General features: G+C 42.6%; 3 protein-coding genes across 4 annotated transcripts; 1 reads left to right on the top strand and 2 right to left on the bottom strand.

Annotated features, from left to right (window-relative positions):
* Positions 1-976: 976 nt before the first annotated feature.
* bncr (bouncer) lies at positions 977-1354 on the bottom strand (the record flags this gene model as incomplete). The annotated part of the gene is made up of 1 exon (XM_079163490.1): positions 977-1354. The coding sequence occupies one exon, from the start codon at positions 1352-1354 to the stop codon at positions 977-979; it is 378 nt and encodes a 125-aa protein (XP_079019616.1).
* Positions 1355-3403: 2049 nt separating this feature from the next.
* On the bottom strand, positions 3404-4711 carry LOC306699267 (uncharacterized protein). Of its 2 annotated transcripts, XM_079163828.1 has the most exons (5): positions 4622-4711; positions 4189-4459; positions 4079-4104; positions 3876-3981; positions 3404-3762 (listed from the first exon to the last, which is right to left on the bottom strand). In XM_079163828.1, the coding sequence occupies exons 2-5, from the start codon at positions 4333-4335 to the stop codon at positions 3715-3717; spliced, it is 327 nt and encodes a 108-aa protein (XP_079019954.1). In that variant the 5' UTR covers positions 4336-4459; positions 4622-4711; the 3' UTR covers positions 3404-3714. The 2 variants fall into 2 exon arrangements, with proteins under 2 accessions (XP_079019954.1, XP_079019955.1); XM_079163829.1 differs by having other exon boundaries at positions 4189-4683.
* Positions 4712-5102: 391 nt separating this feature from the next.
* On the top strand, positions 5103-20064 carry pik3c2g (phosphatidylinositol-4-phosphate 3-kinase catalytic subunit type 2 gamma). Its single transcript, XM_079162229.1, has 33 exons — positions 5103-5160; positions 5582-6088; positions 6227-6306; positions 6483-6640; positions 7619-7733; positions 7827-7938; positions 8337-8407; positions 8568-8631; positions 8815-8940; positions 9099-9129; positions 9491-9674; positions 9899-10021; positions 10309-10437; positions 10978-11092; positions 11188-11321; positions 11566-11754; positions 13094-13187; positions 13405-13499; positions 13617-13794; positions 13903-14010; positions 14190-14282; positions 14619-14748; positions 14862-14998; positions 15112-15281; positions 15419-15575; positions 15678-15787; positions 15913-16081; positions 16626-16744; positions 16852-16948; positions 17042-17105; positions 17279-17358; positions 17508-17633; positions 18535-20064. The coding sequence occupies exons 2-33, from the start codon at positions 5639-5641 to the stop codon at positions 18685-18687; spliced, it is 4161 nt and encodes a 1386-aa protein (XP_079018355.1). The 5' UTR covers positions 5103-5160; positions 5582-5638; the 3' UTR covers positions 18688-20064.
* Positions 20065-21636: the final 1572 nt, after the last annotated feature.

Genomic DNA, 21636 nt, shown 5'->3' with positions numbered 1-21636 from the left:
AAAGTCCCTGCACACACATTTCTCTTTTTAGAAGATGAGAATATTATGGATGAACTGAATTTAAAGCTGCAGGACAAAGACAATCCAGTTAAATTCATTTTTCTAAAACTAAGTACTTTGTTTTAGGAGTCACATTTTTCAAAAGCTTACTGATATGTTTTTTATTTATTAAGAGTATATATTATTTATAATTAATCCAGTTCAGTTTCAAATCTGACAATAACTATTGTTTAGATATTATTCAATTGAACTTTGTTTATTTGATTTGACAGTCAGATGTTGACGACATACAGACGTTAATACAACTGGTGGCTACTTCAATATACATGGGACTAAATCATAGCGCAAGTTAAGACATTATTTGGTGTTCTGGACCTTTGGATGAGGAAATTCCCTCTAACTGGACCTTGCTAAACTTCAATTGAAATCCCTTGCTCTGGACAGCAGGATGGTGTATCTGAATCAACTCAAAATATACTACAGTGCCCATGTTCAGTGGGATGAAGGAACATGCCACTCAGAAAAGTGTCACTCATTGATGTGCTTTTAATAGATTTCAGACAATGGAGCTCTATAGCACAGAGGAATAACTTCAGGATATGGAAACGCCTTTGTTGACAATAACAAAAATATATCACCAGCACTGTCTGGTGTGTGTTGTGAGAAAGAAAGGTCCCTGAAAATATCCAACAAAACAAAGAAGATAGTTTCTTATTCAAATTTTTATTTATAGATATTAAAACATTATAAAAACAGATTTGTCACTAAGAATGTAAAAGAATATGCTGTAATCTCTGGTTGGTGCACACCTCAGTGTCTTCAGACTGGGCATTCACCACATACCGCTGCAGGCTCTCTGCATTACTCGTTGCAGAGGCTGCAGAGATACGTCTTACCAATGCTCACTTCAAACATCAAACATCTTCCCCTTCTACATGAACCCCCAAAAGGAACATAGCGCATCAGGTGTCTTTGGTCACCAGCTGCCGGTCATCACAGCAGCAGTCATGAGTGTTACAGTGATGTAGAGGGAATTGGCTGTGACGCCCGGGCAGGAGTTACAGTACCGCGAATCACAGCAGCTGTAGCTCATGGTGAAGACAATTCCTCTGAGGCTGATGTCGTGCACCTGGCTGCAGTCGTCCTTCGCCATGCAGCCCCTGGCCGACAGTATGCTGTAGTTGCCATAGCGGCCGTCGGCCTTGAAGCACAGCTCATCGGGAGGGCACTCTGTCACAATGAACTCAATTTTCTCCTCCAGGATGGGGCTGTAGTAGCAGAGCAGGTTGTCACACAGCAACGAGGGGAGGAGAAGGTAGAACCACAACACGGCAAAGTGCAGGAGCTGCAACATGTTCGGTCTGCAAGTTGAAGAAGAGGCATTTCAGAATGACAATCGTTTGCTAAGTACGTTACACATACAAGGAATTGAACTTGGTGACTGGTGCATATTAAAATGTACAATACGGTAAACAAACAAACAGTGCAGTACTTTAAAACAAGTATATTATAAAAGTGGCAAGTGTATTTAAATATAGAAACAAAGAAAGGATGTGCAAGGGTGTGTGAAATTGTCCTTGGGATGTAGAAGTCTGTTCTTGTGGCGTGAGTTCTTGGTCCTGATGGACCACAGCCTCCGCAGGGAAGGGGCTCGAACAGTTTATGTCCAGGGTGAGAGGGGGTCGGCTACAATCTTTCTTGCCCGCTTCAGGGTCCTGGAAGCAAACAAGTCTTGGAGGGACGGCAGATTGCAGCCAATCACCCTCTCAGCACAACGTGCTCAAAACCTAAACTGCTTCCACAGAGAGAGGGATCTAAAAACACTGAGTACCCATTTTCTATTCAACACGTGTGGCCTCATAGCCATGATTAAGTCACATCACTTGACTTGACTAAGCTCCTCCAGAGTCACAAAAGAGGTAATGTAACAGCTTCCATATGGGCTCTGTAGAACTCCATGTGGCTAATACATAGACTTTGACAATGTAAAATCAGTGTTATCACATCTCATCATTCAAGCTCTTCTGCACAGGTGTCAGTGATCTTCACTGATTGGCCCATTCAAAATGCTCAAGGCAGTGAAGGCAGAAAGAGATGACACAATTTCAGTGTGCAACTTTAAAAGGCTGTATTATGAAGACTCACCTGGCCATTTGAAAGATTTTAATTCCAGTCAGGTAAACAGGTCAAACTTTTCAGAGCTTCTCCCGATGAGCTCTGCTCTCACCACTGACTCCAGATCTTCCTGCACAGGCCACACCTCCTAGCACACCTGCTTTTAAATTAACACAAAGGAACTACACCAAGTAGGAGGCTTAATCATGGTGCTTTTATTTTTGCAGCATTCGTCAGTAACCACAGGAATAATGTGATTATTTACTTTAATATCAGGAGGATGGCTGACAAATCCACCTTTCTCTCTGAAGCAAAAATGTAATCAAACAAAACACGCACTATGGTGTGTTCTTTTCTCATTTACACATTCATTTAGCAAAGATACTTAGAATCAAACATTTGACCAAATGTCTGACCTTTCAGAGACTCAGGTTAGTGCCTATGGCTAACAGGCCTCTCCCCAGCCTGCTACAAGCACGTCTATGATGCAGTGGCAGGTAATGTGGAGCTCCCCGATGTGTAATTTGCACATGAATCCCAAAGCTCCTCTCTAAGAACATTAGTGGTGTTAGTATAATCTATTTTGACCCCTATCATCTCCATTAGCATCTTCAGGTTGGCGTGAGACTTAGGCCGGCTGTTACATTTGTCTTTGCAGCAGCAGGTGTGGCTGACATTGTACTCGACCCCCCGATAAGAGGCGATTTCATGGGAGCCACAGAGTTCAGTGTCCATGCAGCCCTGAGCAGACAGAATGTGGAGGGAGCCGTAGTGGCCTCTGGAGCTGGAACAGCGCTGATCAGGCAGACACTGGCTGGTGATGATGGGGCAGGACTGGCCTTTGTGCTGCAGAGGACAGTAGTAACACAGCAGGCTGTCCAGGCTCAGGGCGGGGAGGACCAGAGCCGTGGCAAACAGGATGGAGGTCAGGAGCCTGCGTGGTCCCAACAGATGGACGTCCATACTAATGTAAATCCACCCCCAGAGTGACATAGGAAGGATACAGACCGCAAACATTCATATCATTAGACACATTCATCAATCAGAGGTTTGGTGGGTTTCAATAGTTTGTTTCGGTGTCATGTTCACCTGATTTCTCTTTGTGATCCCATCTTTTTGTATGTGAAAACCTGCTGAACGGGTGAAGATGTGTCGACCTGAGGAACCTCCAAACACCAGCAAACCCTCTGATTACTAAGCAGAAACAGGTGTGTGTATTTGAAGCTCTTTCAACACAATCCATAAATCATTTTAGAAATTCACGCACAAAACAAGCTTCTAGTTTGGATTTTAGCCTTCAGTTTATTGCTGAAAAATAGCATCACGATTCACCATTCAAAACACTTTCAACAGTCTTTAAAAGAAAATCTCAATTGAGGCAAAAGAACAGATTACAGCGCCATCTGCTGCCTGCTGCTCTGCAAAGAACAAGTCATGAGGGAGGAAATTTAAATGACATTATTTGATGTGATGCTGTAGCTGTGGAATGTCTCCCAGATGTTTGTTTTAAACTTCATGAAGCGCCCGGTCTCTGTTTGTAAAGTGTCTGCATTACAAAATATGATGGGAGAAATCGTCCTTTAATCTGCCACATTCTGTTCATGGCCCAGATGAAAATGAGAGTTTTCCCTCCTTAAACAAAGGTTCCTGTGAAGAAAAAACGAAATTATCGATTAGTTTAAATGGTCTTGACGACCTACATCTGATAGAAAATGTAGGTATATTGTATACAGTTGGTAACGTTTTAGTGGATTGCTCACAGCCAGCTCCTCCTCCTCCTCCCTGCCAGCGTCCTCCCACTCTTCTTGTTCCTCTGCGGGGTCATAGCTGTACAGAGGAATCAGCCTATGCCGCAGCTCATCTAATCTAAAGCAGAGCATACAGAAGAAACCAAATGTTGACAGAACATAAAAGATACCAAGTTGTTCTGAAAGTGATGCTTAAACCACAGAAGACAACTTACCTGGACCTCCTTCTGATGTAAACAACCTGAAAAGAAGCACAACAATACAAAGTTAAAAGATAAACCTATACAGCAGTCATGTGAAATTAAATATACAAAACTATTCTTACCATTGCCATTACACATCCAATCAGTGTGAGTAGGACCAAGATGATGAGTGCATAGTAACCAGGAAATCCAGGTTTGGGGTTTGGGGGTGAAATGTGGGGAGTTGTGTGGTTGAAATGCATTTCTGTGTGCTTGATCTCCTCCCACATCCAGTACACCCCGCGCTCCTCAGCTCACACCTTTGTGACACATTCAGTGAAGTGTCGTCGCTGTCGGTCCCAACTGAAAGGCCATGGTGGGCTTTCTCAACCCCGAGAAGACTAACAATTATTGCTACGGAGAGTCAAACAGCACTTTACTAAGAGGTTTATAATCCAAGAATCAGTATGCAGGACGTAGTGTTTCAAATCACCTGTCTAGGAAATTGATGATAGCACAGATAATGCCTTCTATAGCATCCAAACCTTTCCTCAGGAGAAAAAAAATGTATCTTACCGTATGTATCATGTGTAGAGTGAGCAAACACATTTCTTTCTTGCTGCTTTCATTTAACTTCACATGAGAAACACGGTGGTTACATACTTCAACCTGCTCAATGACATTCCTGAGTGAGGAGTGGATGTGATGTAGTCTGTTGGTTTAGTTGAACTGGATAGATGTATTCATTACATATAATACAAATTGATATTGCTATAATGAGAGATTTTTAAAAAAAACTTTAAAATGTATCTGGATTGTTTTGCAAATTTAACAAAAGTACAAACTAATTTATCTCTACAATAAGCCACACATGTAATGTTCTCTTTCCTCCAGCAGAGGGAAGGTTTGTGTGGTGCGGAGGGAGGGAGGGAGGGAGGGACAGTGGGAGGGGAGGGAGGTAGGGACAGTGGGAGGGGAAGGGAGGGAGGGCGGGACAGTGGGAGGGGTAAGGAAACACAGATGGGAAGCTTTCCAGGTCTTGGAGCAGGTCTAACTAGCTGTGCATGGCTCCAGTCGGATGGGTTTACAGGAACACGGTTCACAGAACTCTGGTGGTAAGTTGTCAACAACAACAATAAAGCTCAGAATACTTTTCAAAAAGACTACATTTGTTATTTGGAGCTTATCTAAAGTTGTCAACTTTGAATGTGCTTTTTAGTACATGTGAGATCCTTAGTAATGTGAAAAGTGTACTTTCTTATTGAATCATAATGTTTTGACAGAACAGCATTGAAGTATCCGTTAAGTCGTGTAGCGATCATGGTGTTATTGAGAACTTCTGTCATGTTTCACTCTCCCATAGATATAGTGGCGCGCAGTGGTAGATTTCCTCCTTCCTGTTAAGATTTGAAAGCCTGTTAATAATTAGACCAGCGTTAACCCCGCAGGTTCTGTTACACTCCAGTCATAAAACAGCTTACTTATCCTGCCGTAATTCCTAATTCTGGTTTTCGTTCTGTTTTTAATACCACACAGTTCTGCATTCTGAAGTGTGAGACAGACAGGAGGATTTGAACGACTTCCTAAAATGTGATGGATCCCAATCAAAGGCCAAATGGAACAATTCAGAGACAGGATGCAAACGCCACTGACCTCCCTGTGCACCTTAATGACGATCTGTCTGCAATGCACGTTTACGAGAGCATTGGACTCTTCCCTGAAGATAATGAAACCACTTTATATGGGACCGGGACTGGGATCATATCCTCAACTGAATCCCAACCCAAACCCCCCGGCCATCTGTGGACTCATGGGGGAGGAGGTCCGGGGAATACGGGACCCCAAAACTCAAATGGACCTCCTCCACCAATCCGTCGCCGTGCCCCTCCACTCAGAACCAGACTTCCCAGTGCAGGCCATGCACCCCCTCCTGTCCCCTCCAGGACACAAAAGACCCTCGGCTACTGCAAAAAGCAGATATCCTGTGACCTCAGTGACCCCGCTCACAAACTGAATCGTTCCCGTACAGAAATAGACAATCATGTGAGTATCTCCAGTAGTTTCTCCCTCAGCGAAGACAAAAAGCTCCTTTGTGATTGAATCAAATGAGCCGAATTAACATCGGCAAAATCAGAGAAAAGGCCTAAGAGTGCAATCTGTCTTCTTCTTTTTTCCCCTCAGGACCCATGGACCGTCCCACTTATAGACACACCACGAGGCAGCACCAAGACGCTGACGTCTTTTTGTGCTGCAACTTCCAAGTGAGAGAGTGCATGCAAATATACGTTCCAACATATTTATAGTTATATATTTTTCTAATTATATTAAATATTAATATATATTAAATATGAGACGAATTTGAAAAGTTTTATTGAAAATACTTCATACTTCCATTTTCTCTCTGCCAACCTGTTCTTCTATTTACTGTCACTGGCAGGCTAATGTCACGGTACAGGCATGCAGACAGCCTTCATAACTCAGGTGTGGTATGGAGTCGGTTGTCACGAATCCACCCGGCCCTGCTGCAGCAGGTGGAGGTGAATGTCAGTGTGGCCGCTGAGTGGGGCCATCACCAGCTCCCCTTCCCCACCACAGGTAAGATTAACCAACACAGTACCACAGGCAATTATAATACTTCAAACTGTTGCAATTTGTACTCTCAGAGATTTTAACCCCATCAGAAATTCAATTCAGAAGGTTGTCTTTCATTTGATGATGTCGCACCTAAAAATAACAATGATCAGAACTAGAGACCATCTTGCGATGGGATCACACCAAGATTTCAACCTTCATTTTGATCATAAACACTGAAACTGTAAGTTTCATGACTGCATCGTGCACGGTTGTGACACTATCACAAAGACAAAATATGCACACAGACAGACGTTTAAACCCGGCAAATTCTGTAGTCGTTCCTTTTCCATTTTGCCATGAGGACACACACACACACAGACTCACAAGATGAAAACAATACCAGCGTCACTGTTGTGGCTGGTAATCATAAGGTGTACAGTAAACGTAGTAAAACTGTTGTTAATTTAGTTTTTACAAATGTTTGCAGTGGTGGAAGAAGTACTCAGATCCTGTACTTCAGTAAAAGTATCAATACCACAATGTAAAAACATGTATTTCTTCTGGAAAAATGTACTTAAAGTATAAAAAGTAAAACTACCTATTACGGAAAATGGCCATTCAATTCCAGAGCTCCACAGGTATTTTTTTTTTTTTACAAACAATAATAATAATTTAAGGAAATATTCGGGACTTCAGGGGCTGCCCTGTAGACTTTGTTTTGCTGGACAATTTGGATCTTGATTTGACAGTTGTAGCAACCTGAGCAGGTCTAATCAGCCACAAAACTAAAAGCATCTGTGAGGATGTGCAGGGCCTCTAATCTACAACAATGCATCATATTTGTATTTGAATGTAAGATAAAAAATAACTTCATTTGCAGATAAATAGTGGTCGTAAAGTAAAAGTGCAAAGGAGCAGAAAAGCACCACCGCAGTCTTGTAAGCACTTCTTCAGTCACTCAAGAAGCATGTGGACTCTGAACTCTAATCTTTTCTCCAGTGAACAGGACAGTGAAGAGTCTGATTGATGAAATCTTCCAGCTGCTCAACCTCACTCCCAACCCGAGTGGGCACCATTATTTAAAACTGTGCGACTCTGATGAGTATCTCCATTGGTAAGTCACTCATCCAGAAACGATTGTTTCCGTTCAAACATGCTGTGTTTCCACATACATTGTTATATTTGATGATCTCTCCTTACTCCTTAGTGAAGAACTGCTGGGCATGCACGAGACTATTCAGATCTCCTGCAGGTTAAAACTAGTCGTCCTCCTCCGACTGCTCCACGTGAGCGACCTCAAACACCGTCTGTGCAGGGATGTAAGTCAGTTCAAACTCCTTCTCTGTTCCAGCCTACGCTGTAGATTATTTACCAAGAAGGGGTGGCCGATCTTCAGTCTTGAAATGCTGCTCTCACAAGCAACCTGTGCCTGGCCCCTCGCCAGCTTATAGTTGTCATCAGGGCTATTGTGGCTGTAAAAACCTCCACCCTCAGTTCTTATCTTTGTTCCGTTTACACATCACGTCATGGCTGGTGGCATTTAGCAGCAAGAATGCAATAGAATAAAGGTGAACGTGATGTAACCATAGATTAATAGCCATAAAATAAAATGTCCACTGCCATTTAAGGAGTCTACATGCTTTATAAGGTTTCAAAAACACTACACAATACATTGCCACAGTCCTACGCAGCAATTTCAATCTGTTTTTTCTCTGAGGGGGAGGACGACAAAACACCATGTCAACTGTACCAGCTCCTGCGTCCGGTTTGTGTCTTCAATACCTGCAAGTAAGCTGCCTCCCACATCAGCTTTGTGAAATGGAAAAACTGCTCAGTGGGTCATGTGTCAACCAGTGTCTGTTTGTAGACAACATAAGAACAGGTAGCTTTGCTTTATGGTCCCCTACCGCCATGACATCTGTGTGTTTAACCTGTCCTCCTCTCTCAGGTTGAGCCTGCAGGGTGTGCTCAGTAGCTACAACAGAGAGGTGACAGAGCTAATGAGAAGTAAGGTCAGTAAAGAGAGGGTAACCAGTAGAACATCATTTCTGTCTCCCACATATCGCACATATGCAACAGTTTTTGATTGTGGGTTTAACTGTGTGCTGTGGGGTTCACCACCTCAGGATAATTCAGATGTGTCCGTAGGAGTGATGTATCTGAAGTTGACTTTTTTAATTTCGTTGTGTCTGCAGTCTGGGATGAACGTTAATGTGCTCGCGGGCCGCGTTCGGTCCATCAGCAATCTTCTGTGTGGGCTCTCATGTGAGGAGCTGGAGGACGCTATTGGCAGACTCAACAGAATCAATCCCATACCTCTGGTAGGATGTCGCATACAATTGTTAAACTTTTCTACTGTCCGTATAATCATACAGTGCAACCCTTTGCTTTTTTTTTCTTGTGTGATCACTTTTGAATTCTGCTGTAAGATTTCTTTTATGTCAATACAAACAGCAACACTTCCTCATATTTTTTACAGAGTCATGATGAGATGTCTCAGTGTGAAACCGGTTAGTAGCTGTTACTCAACTATAATACCAGTGGGAGTGTTTAAGATTAAGATATAGTACTTTTTTATTCAGAAACTCAACTGGGTAACCTATCAGCAGAGTCTGGTGTTTAAATAGATTATGAATGACATTACAGCACAACACAATTATAATAACATAAAATATGTCTTCATAGGACAAGTTGAAGTTTTTGATTAATACTAAAAATACACAGAAATTGTCCTTACATCTGCTTTTAACTACATGATAGGGTGTTGTATTACTTTACTGCTTATGAATGCGAAATAAGGGGACTTAAAGTAAAGTGCTACTGCTTTGGTATATTAACATTGTAAACAGATGTTTATCCTCTATATTCCAGCCATGATCATGCTCCACGGGGCGCTGCTAAAAGTGCTTCAGATCTTTTTTGACAACTTCCAGTCAGACTTCAGAGGTCAGGAAGTAACCAGCAACCTGCAAATATTAGACGTTGAGGGCAACACTGAAATCCTCCAATTCAATATTTCTGCACTCTACCAACTGCAACCCAACTGGCTGATCAAGTATGTGTGCATTTATAGTCACACACACACACACACACACACACACACACACACACACACACACACACACACACACACACACACACACACACACACACACACACACACACACACACACACACATACTGATACACAAATATGTGCACACAGATACAAACCTTGACCAGAACCCTGATAAGGACAAAAGGTTTTATTGCTTTCTTTTTCCACTCCCTTGTTTTTAGTTATGAATGCTTCTCTGTTACCTGTGACCTGACGTACGGAGGAACAAAGATCTGTGACACGGGCATTTCTGAAAATATCAGCACCGCCTTGTCATCCGGGAACAAGATCCAGTGTAACCGTGTGTAAGGGCAAGATCTTGTAGAGTCTCCAACTGTAAATTATATCAACTTCCTCTTTACTATTCCCAGAAGAAATGATGAAGAAATGAAACTATATATTCAGCGTCTTTAAGACAGTTAATTGTCCTCTTTTGTACTGATGCCATCATAAGTGTGTGTGAGAGAAATAATCAGTTATTTTTGATACATGTGAGCAATAGTAGAAAATTATAAGAGTCAACAAAAAATGGAACATAAATAGATGGCTGAGGAAAAAAAGACACATATTCAAACTGTTTTTATGATTTTAGGATGGTGTTTCCTGTTCCAGTTAGTAAGCTGCCATACGAGTGCATGCTGACATTTCGCCTCAAGGCCTCCAAGCGAGGCAAGAGTCCCGAGCTTTTAGGCTGGGCTGTACTACCTCTCTACAGCGACAGGTAGGTTGTCCACACCGTCTTGTCAAGATTCTGTATAAACCTTTGACATTTGACTAAATGACAATACAGGCGGAGTCTGGGGAGGTGGAGGGAGTTAAATTCTAGACCGCAGCATAGCGATGTGACATCAGTATAAAATGACCACCGTGCCTGACTGAACTACTGTAAGGCTCCATTTGTAAAACTGGTGAAGTGGCCCTTCAACACATTTTTAGATTGAAGCTTAAAAAATAGAAATGCGTCAAGATTTCAGTCACTTTTATCTTTTACACTTTTGAAAAGGATCATTAATTCCTCTTGACTGCTGGAACTCTAATTTCTAATCACAACACATCTACATAGAGACCTCTCTATTTGTTTCCATGTATCGTAATCAAACTTCTTTTTCAAGTAGAGCACAACTTGGGCCTTTTGAATGTTGACTGAAAACTAAAGATGTGTTGTCTTGTCTAAGAGTTGCTGAGTCATGTGGTATAATCAGTGACATATAGTGTGTGTGTGTGTGTGTGTGTGTGTGTGTGTGTGTGTGTGTGTGTCTAGGTCTCTGGTAAAGGGGACCGTTCTGCTCAGTTTGTCCACACTGAACGAGCTGCCCGTCCCTCCCTCCCCTGCCCTGTTCGAAGGCCACAGGAAAGCCATCGGAGTCATTGTGCAGGTCAGCAACAACTGGACAACTCTGCCGCCTGCTGACAAAAAGACAAACAACATCCCATTACCTGCTCAAACGTTCATCCTCTCATCTTTCCCCAGCTTGAGTTTCTCGACCAGTTTGAGTGGACGTATCAGAGGCCCATCGCTCTCCCCGGTTCAGTCATATTCACTGAGCCTTGTGAGGAACTGCAGAGGAAAATGTTGGAAGTCTCTAAGAAGCACTGTCTCTGCTTGTGAGTAGAAGAAAACGCCACACATATTAAGAACTACTGTATGTATATGTGCTGTTTAATATTTTTGGACATGCATCATCTTTTCATTTCGAAAGGGAGATTTTCTATTCCCTTGTTCTCAAGTTAATACAAACAACAACATGGAGCAAGACACACAAAGATAAAAAAACATACATGCCTGACTACACATCTCTTGCTGTTTGTCTCCGTTAACTCACTCCTGAAATGTTCTCTCTTTCCCCAGTCTGACAACAAATGAGAAGGCTTTCCTCTGGAGTAAGCGTCACAGCTGTGACAAAGGAAGTACTTTTCTCCACTTGCTGCTGGGTGGAGTCCCCCAGTGGTGTCCTGAAGACCTGACAGAAATCTACACTATTGTAGAGAACTGGGTCATCCATCTACCCGAGGAGGCCCTCTTCCTGCTCAGTGACAGGTAGGTTCCTCCTGGTCCCCATACAGACACATGGACACAGTCAGTATGCGAAGCTGCAAGGACCAAGAGAAAACATACAGCTGTTGTGTGTTTGGTAATGTGTTGTCAATTACAACCATCCCATTGGTTGCAAGGAGGTGATGCAAAGAAATGATATGATGGTTTTCCACGCATCATGCCGGCTCTTTTGTCCGTTCTAGCAGGACAAGTGTGTCAGTTCAGTTCGACCGGCCATTCAAACACAAATAAAACACAATGAATACGGGATGAAAGAAAAAACACTCTTAATCACAGAGCTAAAAAACAATCCTAGGTTATGTAATAACTTAATTGATTAATATCTAAAAACACACATAAGCAATTGAGCTGTATACGAGCAGGAGAACTATAAATATAAAGAACAGAGACGGCTCATAGCAAAAGGGAACAAAGGATGATTAGTTTTACAGGCAGGTAGCACATCGATACGTCCTGAAGGCAGCAGAATGTGACCAGGTCGGATCAATATGCTCATTGATTTCCACAAAAGAACAGTTTCCCTCTGGCTGTTTCTGTCCTTCACTGACAGCCTGTGGAACCGAACAATTCAAAAAAGAAAGGTTGAAAGACTTTCAATAAAACATTATTAGGAATGACCAAATGGCATTCCAGCCACGAGACAAAACAGGAAATGTCTTGTTGTCTAATACTTCCTTGACGTTAACCCCTCATGTAATCGTCTCCCACTACTTATGCCCACACTGTATGTTCTGGTTCTGTGCTAAGCATCGAAAATGTTGGTGTTTCGTCTTTTAAAACAATCTCAGAATGCCTGAACAAAACGATTGAACCCGTGACCATTCATAGCCATCTCTGGTGCCCCTCCAGACCCCCGCGGACTGTGTATGCTGAAGCCGACTGCATCGCTTTCACTATACCTTACTCACCAGATGCCTAATTTTACTTAAATGGAAAGATCCCACTTACCTTTACTCACTGGATCAAAGCTGTACAAAGACTTTTAATACGGTACGGAATCCCTTTCTTAACCATATCAAAGAGAAACTCTAATTACCGGCTGTTCCGTTAAACAGAAACCGTCTGTATTAGCCATGCTTGCCTAATACAGCGCTCTCTGCCCTGCACGTTGGTTTGTTTGTCTTTTTACAAATACATACGACAATTTCTCACTATGTACTGTAAGATGCTCTCTCTGATGTTATCTTTTAGTAATTCATTCTTTTGTAGGGGCAGTAAACTTGTCAATATAAGGAGACAAATAACCCCAAATTACATCTTTTATCACAACCGTGATACAAGCTTGTTTGGCGACTGAATATATCTGTGTTCATTACAACAGCTTTCATGATCAGACTGTGAGGAGGGCTGCAGTTCACTACTTTGAACAGATTCCAGATGAAGGGCTCGAGGTGTTTCTACCACAGTTGGTCCAGGTAAGCACACCGACTATTACTACACACACCCAGTGACAAAACGCGATGAACACTTTGCACACTTCTCATTCGTCTCCTCGTCAGCCTCACCGTGTCTGTGACCAAACCAATATTGAATTGGTTTAAGCCATCTGATTTTAATTATGAGGATAGGTGGCACACTCTGTAGATCCCTCATTGGTGTAAATCTAGTTGAATCAGTCATCTTGTCCTGCAGGCTCTGAAGAGCGAGTGGGAGTTGGATGGACCTCTGGTGATGCTGCTGTTGGAGAGATCAATGAAGAACATACGGATTGCCCATCAACTCTACTGGTGAGCAGCAGAGTCCGACATCAAACTGTGGCAATGTAGTTGTGTTAATGCTGTGTTTTTCACTGCAGTATTTACAGTCAAATGATGTCATTTATTATTTATTTCAAATGGTGGCAGGCTGCTGGAGGATGCCCACACGGACCACTACTACCAGAGTTGGTTCAGTAAGGTCCAGGCTGCCCTGCGGCACTGTTGTGGCCGAGCACTGAGGCAGGAGCTGGAGCACGAAACCCGCCTGGTGTCTGTGCTCGTACAGGTGGCTGAGAAGGTCCACACCGCTAAAGATCACCGTAAGGTTTGTAAACAGATCTCTCATCCACCCGTTTATACTCGTGGTCCTCCGTGGTACTACGCAAGTCATGCATTTTATCTTAGCTCTTTAATTGTATGTGTTTTTCTGCAGAATGTTTTGAACAAAGAAAAATTAAAGATTGCTGACTTCTTCAGAGATGGGATCAGTTGTTGTCTGCCACTGGATCCTGCACTCCGTGTAAAGGCATTGGACCTGGATGTAATAATAACTTTTTTTATATAGAACATTGCCCAACACATTTCATTACCTTCATCTAATATTCAATTCAAGTTATTTTGTATAACTCCAAATCCCAAATTTGCCTCAGAGGGCTTTACAATCTGTACACAGTTATTTTGGATTTTGGAGAGTTTACTCCTCTGATGTGTGACTTGCAGGCCTGTAAGTTTTACAACTCCAACGCTGCTCCTCTTGGGATCTCATTCATCTGCTCTGACCCTCTGGCCAAAAACATCAGTGTCATCTGCAAGGTTGGTAATAACATGTTGCTTTATTGATCCACACTGGGCCTCATGCTAGAACATTTCAAAGTTCTTCTTCTAAATTTGTCTTTGAGGTTTTCTGGTATGAGTTTTCCAAGTCGGCATAATAAATGCCCCTAAAATTGCCATGACGGTTCTGCTGTGTTTATGGGCAGGTTTTATTCACACAAATGTTTCCAAAGAGTAAAGAGAAGATGTTCAGCCTGCAGAGACTCTAATCCTGCTTTCAGAAATCAGCATAGGAAAAATATTTAGCAGCGTCAGTAGTCTCATTAAAGGGGCACTTTGTTGCTTTTCCATTACTCTGTTGAATGTGTTGTTCAGACAGGAGATGACCTGCGTCAGGACATGTTGATGCTTCAGATAGTCAGTGTGATGAACGGAGTTTGGCTACAGGAGGGGCTGGACCTGCAAATGATCACCTACAGGTGTCTTTCTACGGGCAGAGCTCAGGGTCAGTGGACTCGTTTGTGTTTTTTAATGTACATTAAAAATGTCCTTGCCTTACAAGCTAACTCTGGGGCTGTGCATTCATTTTATTCCCATATATTCTGTGTGGCGTGTCAGGCCTGGTGGAAGTGGTTCCAGATGCAGTGACCCTCGGGCAGATCCAGCAGGAGTGGGGTCTGGGTGGCACCCTTCGAGAAGACACACTGGAGAAATGGTTCCACATGTGGAACAAAACTAAGGAGGACTATGAGAAGGTTAGGACCACTAGAAAGTCGTTGAAAACGTAACCTTTATGCTGGACCGTACACTTGAACATTCACTTTTTGTTTGCTGCATTGTGTAACACTCTCCTATTGTGAATGTGCAGGCTGTAATGAACTTCATCCACTCGTGTGCAGGGTGGTGTGTGGCCACCTTCATCCTCGGGATCTGTGACCGCCACAATGACAACATCATGTTGAAGCACAGTGGACACATGTTTCATATCGACTTTGGCAAGATCATGGGCAACGCACAGAAGTTCGGAAGCTTTAAAAGGCAAGTGAATGAAAAGTCGAGCGCTACTTTAAAAGAGTGAAAAGAGTGGCGTTTAGGAGCTACAGAAAAAGTATAAAGTCAAAAATAAAAATGTGAATCACCAAGAACCTTCCCCTGCTCTTTTTTTCCAATGATAGGGACCGATCACCATTCATCTTTACATCTGAGATGCAGCACTTCATCACAGAAGGGGGGCAGAAGCCTCAGCGCTTGCATCGCTTTGTGGAGCTCTGCTGTGAAGCTTACAACATGATCAGAAAGCGCTCTGCACTGATACTCGGCTTGTTGGAGCTGGTAAGGCCTTTACTGAATAACATCATCACGGTAATAACCGCCTAGCTATAACCGAGAATAGATGATATAACATGAGCACCTTTTCATTCGTGTGGTTTCCAGATGCTACATGCAAATATGCCAGAACTGAAGCACTCTAATGACCTGCAGTATGTCCAGAACAACCTCAGACCTCATGACACGGACATGGAGGCCACATCCTACTTTACAAAGTAATTGAATGCACACACAAACACACGGCCTCTCTCTTACTAAACAAAATCTTCAAAATATCCCCTATTTTATTTCTGCCGCTGTATTAATCTGATTCTAACGGTTTGTGTCCCTCCTGCTGCAGGAAGATCAAGGAAAGCATGGGCTGTGTGGCAGTCAAGTTTAACTTCCTGACACACAGCATGGCTCAAGGGAAGAAACAAGATCCACAAAGGCGGGTCAGCATCCCCGCTCCCAGCACCAACATCCAAGAAGCTGTCATCCAGGGATACACCATCAGGGGAAAAGATGTGGTGAGGCGTGAGAGTGAAGAGTGTTACTGGCTGTTTTATTGGCATTTCACTGCTCATTGATCAGATTAAGTCTTCTGATGTCAGATTTAGCTGTTTTAGACTGAGACGGAGCACCTTAAGTCAACAAGACATTTGCCCCGTTACTCAGATTCACAAGTATCATGCACTCAGGTGTTTATGTAAAGGTAGTGTAAATAAAGGGTTTCCCAGTTGATCAGTGAGCGTTTAGAATAAGCACGTGGGAACTCTTACTTTCCACTGTTTTGTTAGCACAGTGTAAATCCACAATTTTTTTGTTTACGCTGTAAGGGTTTAATACACTTGTGTGCATCTGACATTCTTAACTCAAGATAGACAGACCTCTCAAACTCTCATAAGGGGATGCTTTACAGATCCTTGAGGGTAAACGTTCCCTTGAGCTGCCTTCTTCCAAGAGGTTTGGAAGAACCTGCATGGGAGCTGCGAAGTGGATCCCGTGTTATCAGCAGTCTCTCTTCATATATTCACCCTACAACCTAATTAATTAGTTCTGTTTGATTTGCAGATCTATGACCTCAGAGTAACCATTCATGATGGTTTTCTGAACAGGGAGAAGTCATTTGGGCAGTTTGAGCTGATCCATAAGCGGCTGCAAAAACACTTCATTGAAACCAAGCTGCCTCAGTGAGTGGAAAAAAAGATATACGCATACAACGCACATAATGTGGCTAGAAACGCCACTTTTTTTTCATCCACAACAATGACATCATTTGATGCTTGTCTCAAAATAGGTTTCCCAAGTGGTTTAAGATGTCATTCACCCCGGGCAGGAAGATGGCTCTGCTAAATAAATACCTGAAACAGCTTTTTGAAGGACCATGCAAGGGAGTAAGTTCCTCTCGTCACTTGTTGATTTCTCTCAGAGATCTCTTGGTTTGCCTGGCTCTAACCTGCAAACCTGCCTCGCTCTGTCACTTGCAGAATGAATATGTGTGCAGCTTGTTCCTGGACGGCCCCAACACAGTCCCAGAAAGTGTGGTGGCAGGTAAATTCCTCGCTCTTAAATAACCAGTGGCTGTCATGCTAAAGGCAGTATTTACTGTACAACGTGAAGATAGATTCTGTGCTATGACTTGACGGAATTTTGATGATATACTGTACAGTATAAGATATATTATGCTGGGATTTACTGACATTGAATGCGGGGATCTATTGCAGGAGCCCATCCTCAGATCCAGCTCAACATTTCTTACTCCGACTGTAAGCTCTCGGTCTTGGTAAAACACCTAAAGAACGTTGTGAGTTTCCTTCACTGTTATCATTGCATTGTTTGTAGCATTCAACAAGAGCAAAGCAAACATGGTAAATGTGTTCTCCCTTATAAAGACGTTCTAGTGTGTGCTCATGTGCAGGCTATCCCTTCTGGCCCTTTTTCTCTTTTAAACAGAAGCTGGCAAACGGCGCCAACCCCGACGCCTATGTGGTCACGCATCTTAGACCGGACCCTCAGCAGCTCTCCAAGAAGAAGACGAAGGTGGTCCGAAATAATGACAATCCCACCTTCAATGAGCTGGTACAACTTCCATCCTTCCCACCCTCTATTCATGATTTAACACAGTCACAGCATCTTTTGGTTTTCCATTACATTAATGGTTTAAGAAAGTAATGCTTTCATGTATTTTGTTAAAGGGCCAGTACATGAAACGTTTACATTATTTTGACCATACAGTAAGTTCCAAACTTAAGTATTCAGAATTAATTACTGAATAAAAAAAACTTTCTTTCTAACTTTGCTAAAAAAAAAAGCCACAGTAATTTACAATAGTGCGGTAATAAAATGAAACATTTAGGTTGTTTTAGAATAAATACTTTCTCAGCTTCTATGCAGTACAGTACATACTGACAATGTCAAGTCATTTGTGTTTTTAAAGCCCCAAATTACAAGTTTGCTTCAAAGGGATTTACAGCAAACCCTCCATCAGACCCTCGATTCAGAGAAGGAAAAACTCCCCACAGGAAGAGCAACAGAGGAGGGATTCCCACAATGGCCTCGCATAATTTAAACATAATTCACATTTCCAAATGCTCTTTTATTATGAGACTGTGTATTTTTCCCAATTTCTTTTGTATATCCGGTCCTACGTGAGATGAAATGCTGTCAGTCAAAGTTTGAAAAGTGAAAATCACACAAAGTTGTAGTGAATGTTTAATGTGTGCTCTGCCTGCGGCGCTGCTCCCCGCTGTGAGTCTGATCTTTGAGTATTAAACCCTGCAGACTCTGAACAGAAGCTTCTCGCATACTTAACAGCCTCTTAACAATCCTTTAATGTTGCACAGAGAAGCCTTCGCAAAGCCAAAAGGAAGGAAACGGCAAATAATTTGTCAGAAATTTCAGATAAAAGCCAAACTGCACACCAGAAAAAATCTGAACGTTAAGCTGTTTGACAGCTAAAATATCTGCCTCTTATTCACAGTTGGAGTACAATTCTGTCCCACTGCTGTATGGGATGGTGCTGGAAGTGACAGTGAAGAGCAAGAATACTTTTGTGGCTGCAACCAACATCAGACTGGAGGAAGAGTTGCTTGACAAGGAGACGTGGTTTCCCCTCGGGAACTGTGCAATCTGACCTCAGAGAGCTGCACTGTAAGTCTGCTGCCAGCAGGGGGAGCAGCCACACCGAGGGACAGAATCAATCCAAAGATTTCTCCCAATGACTGAGACAAATTCACCTAAGCAGAGGAAGTGTGCACTCTAATTTATACTTATTCATCAGACGCAACTTAACCTCACTCCAGAGCTAAATATGCCGGCATCGGAAGGTGTATTTAGATGACGTGATAAGACTGAGTAAAAAACTCAGGGAAGGAGACTGTTTACTGTATGAAGCATCATTTACCATGTGTGTTTATTTTGAAAATGTCAATCAAATGAAGGAGTTCTGCCAATTAGTCCGATTTTTAGATGTGAACTTGGTGATGGATGAAGGAAAGAAACTACTTTTTATTATCGTATTTGCACTCCTGTTTGTACTTTAACTTCTAAACAGTCCTTGGAAGTGTGTGTGTGTGGCCGAGACTGCCGATGTGAGCAATTAAAGAGGAGGCGATGCAGTGCAGTTAGGGGCTGCCTGTCTGATACCTGCTCAGACTGAGTGTGTTCGTCCCTTTGGGCTGTGTCAACTGGATGTCCTTGACCAGTGGAATTGGAGGCGGGTGGCAGGACAGCGAGGGAGAGGGGTGAGGAGAGTGCGTGTGTGTGAGCAGGATGACAACTCTGCCTCTCCAGCCTGAGAGGCTGAGGTAACACTCTCCCCATCACTCCATCCTTTGCGTTATCCATCAGTGGCATTCAGACACAGCTATGCATGTGCAAACAGGCATAGGCAGACACTTGCATGCCCACACAAATACTCCGGTATATAAAAAAGACACACTTTCTAGGCTGGCAGGTCTTGAATTTATCTTAACACCATCTTACTCCTGACAGGCCTGCTGACCCGTACTCTCCTCCGCCTCATTCATAGGATTCAGTGATGAACGAGGATAGAAGTAGTCTCCCAGCACTGGATTCGGTTCAATAATGTATACCTCTGTGAATGCTATTTATATTATTCCCTGCTGGGTCTCTCACGAGGAGGTAGGCTTGGAAGAAAATGCTGGCTGCTACTCTTTCATAGTAGTGCTCATGGACTATTAATGTATCCTGGCATCAGTTTCAGATCTAATAGAAGACTTACATCTATTGTTTTGGAATAGATGATAAATCCAGAAACAACACTGTCTTGTGGTTTCTCTTATGTGTGATCAACTCTGCCACAATAATTGCACTTGCATCAATTATTAATTTGATGATGAGAATCTAATATCCTACTCCAGGGATTTCTCCACTACTTGAGTGATGCCAGCAGAGAGTTATTCTTCGTTAGTGTCTTCTGGTCTTTTTCCTCCGCAGTGGAGAAAAAAACATGTCTATTTTCTGACAATAAAACTGGTATTTATATCTGAGGAAATGGCGCTTTTGATTTTATTTATATATTTGTGTTGATGTTGTTGCCGCAACAGCCACGCTTCTCTATCTGTTGGCGAGTTGTGTGAGTGAGTGAGAGAGTCTGATATATTCAATTCAATTTATTTTTGTATAGCCCAAAATCACATATTTGCCTCAGAGGGCTTTACAATCGGTATACATACGACATCCTCTGTCCCAGGACCCTCACATCGGAACAGGAAAAACTCCCCCAAAAAACCCTTTAACTGGGAGAAAAGAGGGAGAGACCTTAGGGAGAGCAACAGAGGAGGGATCCCTCTCCCAGGATGGACAGAAGTGCAATAGATGTCATGTGTACAGAATGAACAACATAACAGAGTTACAACACATTCAATGCATATGACAGAATCACGGCAGGAGGCAAGACCAGGGTCCAGGTATAACCAGGATCCACAGAAACCTGCGAGGCGAGAAAGCACAGAGACTCCGGTGAAGAAGCAAAGTCAGTAATGTGCATTAATGGTATCGGTAATATAATTAATAATGTTAATAATGCAAAAATGATAGTAGCAGTAGGTGTCAGCAGGGCCAATGTGGGAGGAAGGACCAGGGTCCAGATATATAACCACGATCCATGGAAACCTGTGAGGCGAGAAAGCACAAAGACTCTGGGGAAGAGGCAAAGTTAGTAATGAGCATTAATGTCACATGAATTCATACAGAAGGAGATGAAGAAGAGGAGAGAGGAGCTCAGTGTATCCTAGGAAGTCCCCGGGCAGTCTATGGCCTATAGCAGCTTATCTAGGCGCTGGACTAAGGTAAACCTGATCCAAACCTAACTTTAAGGACTATCAAAAAGGAAAGTTTTAAGCCTACTCTCAAATGTGGTGAGTGTGTCTGCCCCCCGGACTGAAACTGGAAGCTGGTTCCACAGAAGAGGAGCTTGATAACTGAAGGCTCTGGCTCCCATCCTATTTTTGAAGACTCTAGGAACCACAAGTGACCCTGAATTCAAGGAGCGCAGCTCTCTAGTGGGGTAATAGTGTACTATAAGCTCCTTAATATATGATGGTGCCTGACCAATTAGGGCTTTGTAGGTGAGGAGAAGGATTTTAAATTATATTCTAGATGTTACAGGGAGGCAGTGCAGAGAAGCTAATATAAGAGTAAGATGATCTCTTCTCTTAGTTTTTGTTAGTACAAAAGCTGCAGCATTCTGGATCAACTGGAGAGATTTAAGAGACTTATTAGAGAAGCCTGATGATAAGGAATTGCAGTAATCTAGTCTAGAAGTAACAAATGCATGAACACATTTTTCTGCATCGCTTTGAGACGAGATGTGCCTGATTTTTTAAATGTTTCGTAGGTGATAAAAGGCAGTCCTTGAAGTTTGTTTTATGTGGGAGTTAAAAGACAAATCCTGATCAAAGAAAACTCTGAGATTCTTTATGGTGCTGCTGGATGTCAAGGCAATACCATCTAGAGAAACTTTATCATTAGATAATTGATTTCGGAGGTGTTCTGGGCCTAGTAGAATAACTTCAGTTTTGTCTGAGTTTAACATTAGGAAGTTGCAGGTCATCCAGGT

Source organism: Pholis gunnellus (assembly GCF_910591455.1).
Source record: "Pholis gunnellus genome assembly, chromosome: 7".
In the NCBI taxonomy this organism is placed as follows: Eukaryota; Metazoa; Chordata; class Actinopteri; order Perciformes; family Pholidae; genus Pholis; species Pholis gunnellus.
Note: the sequence above shows the minus strand (reverse complement) of the source record. Positions and strands in the feature narration are given on the sequence as shown.

Excerpts from the sequence above, each read along its gene's own strand:
- pik3c2g (XM_079162229.1), top strand. The coding sequence starts at position 5,639 with ATGGATCCCAATCAAAGGCCAAATGGAACAATTCAGAGACAGGATGCA. Across the intron at positions 7,939-8,336 it reads AACACCGTCTGTGCAGGGAT|GGGGAGGACGACAAAACACC; the intron begins GTAAGTCAGTTC and ends TTTTTCTCTGAG. Across the intron at positions 16,082-16,625 it reads CCATCAGGGGAAAAGATGTG|ATCTATGACCTCAGAGTAAC; the intron begins GTGAGGCGTGAG and ends TTTGATTTGCAG.
- LOC306699267 (XM_079163828.1), bottom strand. The coding sequence starts at position 4,335 with ATGTGGGAGGAGATCAAGCACACAGAAATGCATTTCAACCACACAACT. Across the intron at positions 3,982-4,078 it reads TACATCAGAAGGAGGTCCAG|ATTAGATGAGCTGCGGCATA; the intron begins GTAAGTTGTCTT and ends GCTCTGCTTTAG. Across the intron at positions 3,763-3,875 it reads AGGAGGAGGAGGAGCTGGCT|GAACCTTTGTTTAAGGAGGG; the intron begins GTGAGCAATCCA and ends TTTTCTTCACAG.